This window comes from Sinocyclocheilus rhinocerous, unplaced genomic scaffold (genome assembly GCF_001515625.1).
Source record: "Sinocyclocheilus rhinocerous isolate Xijiao unplaced genomic scaffold, SAMN03320098_v1.1 scaffold157, whole genome shotgun sequence".
Lineage (NCBI taxonomy): Eukaryota > Metazoa > Chordata > Actinopteri > Cypriniformes > Cyprinidae > Sinocyclocheilus > Sinocyclocheilus rhinocerous.
The window spans coordinates 782,422-788,580 of record NW_015665038.1 but is presented as its reverse complement, the minus strand read 5'-3'; the positions used below and the strand labels follow the sequence as shown (position 1 = coordinate 788,580).

Below are 6,159 nucleotides of genomic sequence, written 5' to 3'. Positions count from 1 at the left end.
AAAAAAAGACTGACTGACAGACAGACAGGCAGACAGACAGACAGACAGACAGACAGACAGACAGACAGATAGATAGATAGATAGATAGATAGATAGATAGACTGCCTTATAGTCTAACATTTGAACTCATTACATGTGAAGAAATTCAGTTCACTTCAGGATACATCTTAAGATTACATCTTTAACAGATGTAAACCAGGCACTAGCACTGCCTTTGCTTTCATGCTGAAACGCAGCAACACATTGCAGGGCTCAACAATAACAATAGCTGGATGGCCCAAGGCCAGTGTGAGAAAGTTTCTTGATAGTTGACAGAACGCCATAATGGTTAATAAGCATCGAACAAACCAGTTATGATTTGCACATTATGTTTTCCAATTAAGGTATGTGTATATATTTTTATTTTGTATACATTTTTATACAGCGACATTATAGTATTAGTATCATTAAAAGCCTAATAAATAATATGTATTTTTTACAGACAATTATTTGTAAAGATATTGATGCTGCGATTACATATGAAAAATAATGAAAGACACAGACTGAGCTGCTGCCAGACAAGTGCACAATCCAAATGTTGTCTGAAACATGATACATGCTTGATATTATGACTTACTTTTGAGCACAGTGTGCAGTGCTCCAAAAAACAGCTGTCATAGCTGGACAAAAAAATAAAATAAAAAAATTACAATGCCTTCTACACAGAGTTAGTGGAAAATAGTAGTACGCACCATCCTGCAGCTGTATCTCATGGAGGTAAAGTGGACTCTGTAGTACATTACAACGGCCCGGTTCATCTTCCCTGGTCAACAGCATCAGGTCTGTGTAGATGAACACTGTAGCCTATAGAGGGCGATACAGACAACAATAAGTACCGCACTGAAACATCCCCATCTGACCTTCTTGTGTCACTCTCACTCAGCTTCTACCAAGTGAAGACAAACATAATTCTTTATAATGGAAAACATGAGCCTATTTATAGCGTTCATTTAAACTGGAATTACACTGAGAATGAACTGTCCTTTACTTAATGGCTTAAATAATATTATACAACTATAAGACCCGTTAAAGTTACGATGAATCAGGTAAAGTCAAGTTAAGGTCATTAGGAAGGGGAAAAGCTGTGATTCCCACACAGAAAGCAGTAGGCTGCTTTGCCTTTAATGGCACCCACTGCCCAGGCTTGGAATTAGGCCAACTTAATAAAAGCAGCTGATCTAAATCACAGTCAAACACACACACACACTCGTTCTAGGACACTGGAGGAATGTGTTTAGTGATGTACAGCTCATCCTTCTTAAACACTCTGATCTTTAGAAACTCTTGACTGCATTACTCAAACAGGTCTCTTGGCAAAATTGAGGTCAGCTGGCATGCAGACGGGGGCCCTGCGAGAGAGCACAAAGGATGTGACAGACTCTCAAAGGGAATCGCTATAGATACGAAGTCGGTTTTGGAGGCTATTGTGGCACTCAGAGATTTATCTTTGCACAATATTGCTCATGCTGAGGAAGCCGAGGTCATGTTATTCCCAAACTGCAGGTTTCCTTTAAAGCTGCAGCAGAAAGAAATCTCGGATCAAGGTATCTGCTTCCACACTATGTGGAGCACATATTTTGTGTCGGGCATTACTGTCAACGAGACAAATATTTCTGCAGTTCCCAAACGATTGTTCAGTGAAATGGATCTAATAGAAAAGGTAGTGTTTCATCCATCTCAAGAAAACATCAGGTCATGGACTATAGCAGGCTTTTAGAGGGGTATCATGAGAACAAGCTCAAATCTGACCAAGCAAAATAGTCAGTTCTCATGAAAGGGGACACCAGCTCTAGGTCACCTTCAGAGCCCACAAACAAGACATTACAAGAATCGTTTCTGCATATTTTATCCAAGACAAGATGTTTTAGACAGGATGTCTCTCACGCTAGATTCCTGGAACCAGATGAAGGTCTTGCTTAAAAGGATCTGAAAGTTATCAATAGTTAAGCTAAATGCAAAAACGTTACATATTTAGTACGACAATGCAATCTGCAGTGAATGTTGGTAGATACATCAGATATAAAATAGTAATAACAAAACCATCACATAGCTTAAAGGGATAGTTCACCCAAAACATTTTAATTCTGTCATCATTTACTCACCCTAAAATCGTTCTAAACCTGAATGAATTTCTTTCTTCTGCTGAACACAAAAGAAGATATTTTGAAGAATGCTGGTAACCAAACAGTTGACAGTAGCCACTGACTTTAATATAATTTTTTTTCCATATTATGAAAGTCAGCTGTTTGGTTACCAACATTCTTCAAAATATCTTCTCATACATGTTTGGAACAAATTGAGGGTGAGTAAATGATGACAGAATAGTTTTTTCAATGTATGGAAAAGAGCAGCATAAACAATCTGCTAAACTTCTCTTTATGTTCCATGGTAGATAGCAAATGACAGCTTTTTCAATGCTTTTCATTTTTGGATGAACTTGCCAATTCCCTTTAATATCTCGACTGTTTCTTCAACAGAGCAATGACAAAAAAGAAAGCAAATGGAGACTTGTGCTTGCTTCAGATGCTTCTACTGAGAAACAGAGATTAGTTCCTATCTCAAGAGGAGTTTTCAACAGGCTCACAAATTGTGCTCAAATTTGCCAGTCCGCAATCAAAGGTCATGAATCATAATATGATCTTAAAACATTTCTCATCAAATTCCGAAGAAAAAATTATTTGCAACATGCCATCCATATTATTTGTGTGGCTATATAGTCATATTATATGGCTAACAATTGTCTCATTAGTTATAAACACATTTGTTAAAAAGTAAATGAAAAATGAGTTCATTAAATACAACAGAAAACTCATAAAAAGCAACCTCTGAGCAATACATTTTCCTCTGGGGAGAGTGTGAGTTAATGGCGTTACCTTAAGAGCTATGTGTTTACTGTCATGAAGGATCATTTCCTCTGACAACATCAGGACTCTCTCAGGGCTGCACAGGTCCAGCGGCTGCAATGCAATTAAAGACTTATTACAGCTACACTATGTGCATCATGTCAATCATGTAATATGTCAGTACAACACATCCTAGATAAACTATAATAACAGCACACTGGTCAGTAAATCAGCCAATATATGAGTAGAGGTAATTGGCATGAAATGCCAAGCAGTGACAGCAGTATGCTGTGGTGTGGCGTATTATACTCCAACTATTTGGAGTATACTATTTGGTGGGGAAGTCGTGGCCTAATGGTTAGAGAGTCGGACTCATAACCCAAAGGTTGCGGGCTCGAGTCTCGTACCGGCAGGGATTGTAGGTGGGGGGGAGTGAATGTACAGCGCTCTCTCCCACCTTCAATACCACGACTGAGGTGCCCTTGAGCAAGGCACCGAACCCCCAACTGCTCCTCGGGCGCCGCAGCAAAAAAAATGGCTGCCCCGGGTGTGTGTTCACAGTGCGTGTGTGTTCACTGCTGTGTGTGTGCACTTTGGATGGGATAAATGCAGAGCATTAATTCCGAGTATGGGTCACCATACTTGGCCACATGTCACGTCACTATACACTATTTAAGCAACATTTCTGTAAAAAAAATAAAAATAATGCATGTTTATTACACATGCAAATTTTCACAACCTCATTTTACTTGAGAAAATGTTTTCTCACATCACAGAAAAAAGCTAATTTATAATTGGAAAAACATATGAAAACATACACTCTTACTTATACATCCATATAGATTTTAACCAAAAATTTATTTTAAAAAGCTCATTACCCTTTTAATTAATCATCCATAATTTGTTATTGATAACACTCATGTGATACACTCAATAACACAAACCACTGATCTTTTAACTCTAGCACTTAATTATTTAAAATAAAACATGTACAAAGACTGCATAATAAACCTGGAAGATAAACAGATACTGAATATACCTGAACAAAAACTGGGAAGATGAGTATATATATATATATATATATATACATATATTTCAAGATCTAATTTATTCCTGTTATGGCAAAGCTGAATTTTCAGATGCCGTTACTTCAGTTAAAACAGATACTGAATATACCTGAACAAAAACTGGGAAGATGAGAATCTTGGGGGCCAGACTGACGTATGTGCCATAGTTGGAGTGAGGCAGGTGGGACTGGACGATGGTACAGTTCTGGTAGTTGGCAAAGCTCTGTCTGTAGGATGAAGGAGGCAAGGTGGTGGTCGTATTGTTCATAGACCTGCACAAGGTGGCTTGTGCTTGCAGCCCCCCATTCTGCAGGTAGTCTGGGCTCTGCTGCAGTCCTCTGCCAGTCTGATAGATTCTTCCTATGAATCGACATGAAATTTCATCAAAGACCAATATATATATATATATATATATATATATATATACATATATTTCAAGATCTAATTTATTCCTGTTATGGCAAAGCTGAATTTTCAGATGCCGTTCAGTCAGTTATCAGTGTCACATGATCCTTCAGAAATTATTTTAATATTCTGATTTAGTTTTCAAGAAACATTTCTTATGATTATCAAAGTTGAAAACAGTTGTGCTGCTTAATACTTTGTGGAAATAGCAACACATTTTTTTTTCTTTGATGAATAGAAAGTTCGAAAGAACAACATTTATTTGAAATCTTCAGTAACATTAACATAAGTATCTTTACTGTCACCTCTTATTGACGCCATCTACGAATATGTTAATAAATTACTATCATGGTCATGAGCCTCATGATCTTTCCATCTGTCATTTCACCACTATACTTTAAAAGGAAATCATAATAACTGTTCTTGCACACTTCTTTCTTAAAGAGCATGTGCAGAAATTTTACATTTTAAACTGATCTGAGACACGCCAACATGAGATCGTTACCTAAACATGTAGAACAGAAACAAACATAAAACCTTCTCATGGCCTGTCTTACCTAGAGTTCCCAGTGTGCCACTGGAGTCAGAATACACTGGCTGCAATATCTGAAACATTAAACATTCAGATAAGTAAGATGTTACCCCAGCCTTCAGTCGGAATGAGCATGAATACAATTGTTTTCAGATTCCCACCTGGTTTCCAGGACTGACAGGAGAGAGGATGATGTAGTTGTCGCCGTTTGATGATGTCACACGGGTACCTTTGAGGGTCTGTGTGCGTGTTTTGTAGTCATTTTCTTCTTGTTTGCCAGTCCAAGACCACAATGACTCTCCTACCTCCTCTCTGGTTCCTGTGTTATCAGGGCTACTTACTTTTTTACGACGACCCTGTTTGTGATTGGTGGGTCGAGAGAGTAAAGGTGGGGTTTTGTTTTGAGTCTTTGCAGATGAGACAGAATCAAATCCTGAGGGTTTGTAGGAAGGCCTGTGGATAAGCCCCTCGTAGTAAGGCTTCATAATAGGCACTGTCCTCCACACCACCACTGTGATCTCATTACGACAATTCCTGCAAGAAGAAGGATGAATTTAATGATAAGGCATGAATGCATTTTAAAAGAACCATTAATTTCACTTGACCCATGTTATCTCATTGAACTATTACTATTTAAAATGTGAGGTGAAAAGGTGGTACCACTTTATTTCAAGGACCAGTTCTCACTATTAACTAGTTGCTTCTTAGCATACATATTACTAGCATATTGGCTGTTTATTAGTTTTTGGTAACACTTTATTTTAAGATGTCCTTGTTATACATGTTACATGTACTTACTATTATAATAACAATTAATTATGCATAATTATATGCAAGTAACCCTAAGCCAAACCCTAATCCTAACCCTAAGTACATGTAGTTAATTAATATTACTCAGTACTTAAAGGCACAATATTAAATTTTCGCCGCTAGAGGGCGCGTATTCAAAATAAACAAATAGACAAAGGCGTAGTTTGATGACGCCGTGACTGAGTGTGGAATCATGGGAGTTGTCGTCTTCATCCCCACAGCCGATGCAATCCGACGGGACTCGGGCAGAAATCATGTTCATGGATGAGCTAATGATTTATTAACATAGTAGAATGAAGCAGGGTGAGGCTGAAAGCCGTCGAAGCGAAACGAGGCCGCTGAACGAGCGCGACACACGGCTCGAAAGCAGCGGAGCTTTTATTATGCCACACTTTAGCGCTTCCGCTCCTTCTGGTCGTGCGTATGTGGGAAAAAAAAGCAGCGCTATTTTATCATACTAGAT

General features: G+C 38.3%; 1 protein-coding gene across 2 annotated transcripts in view; it reads right to left on the bottom strand.

Moving 5' to 3' along the window:
- The window catches only part of LOC107731048 (regulator of G-protein signaling 3-like), a 33,578-nt gene that overhangs the window by 12,997 nt on the left and 14,422 nt on the right, over window positions 1-6,159 (bottom strand). For both annotated transcript variants that reach the window (XM_016542031.1, XM_016542032.1), the window contains 5 exons: window positions 5,048-5,420; window positions 4,912-4,960; window positions 4,059-4,309; window positions 2,913-2,996; window positions 732-843 (listed from right to left, as the gene is read on the bottom strand). In XM_016542031.1, the coding sequence (XP_016397517.1) occupies window positions 732-843; window positions 2,913-2,996; window positions 4,059-4,309; window positions 4,912-4,960; window positions 5,048-5,420 (869 nt within the window). The remainder of the gene's footprint in view (window positions 1-731; window positions 844-2,912; window positions 2,997-4,058; window positions 4,310-4,911; window positions 4,961-5,047; window positions 5,421-6,159) is intronic.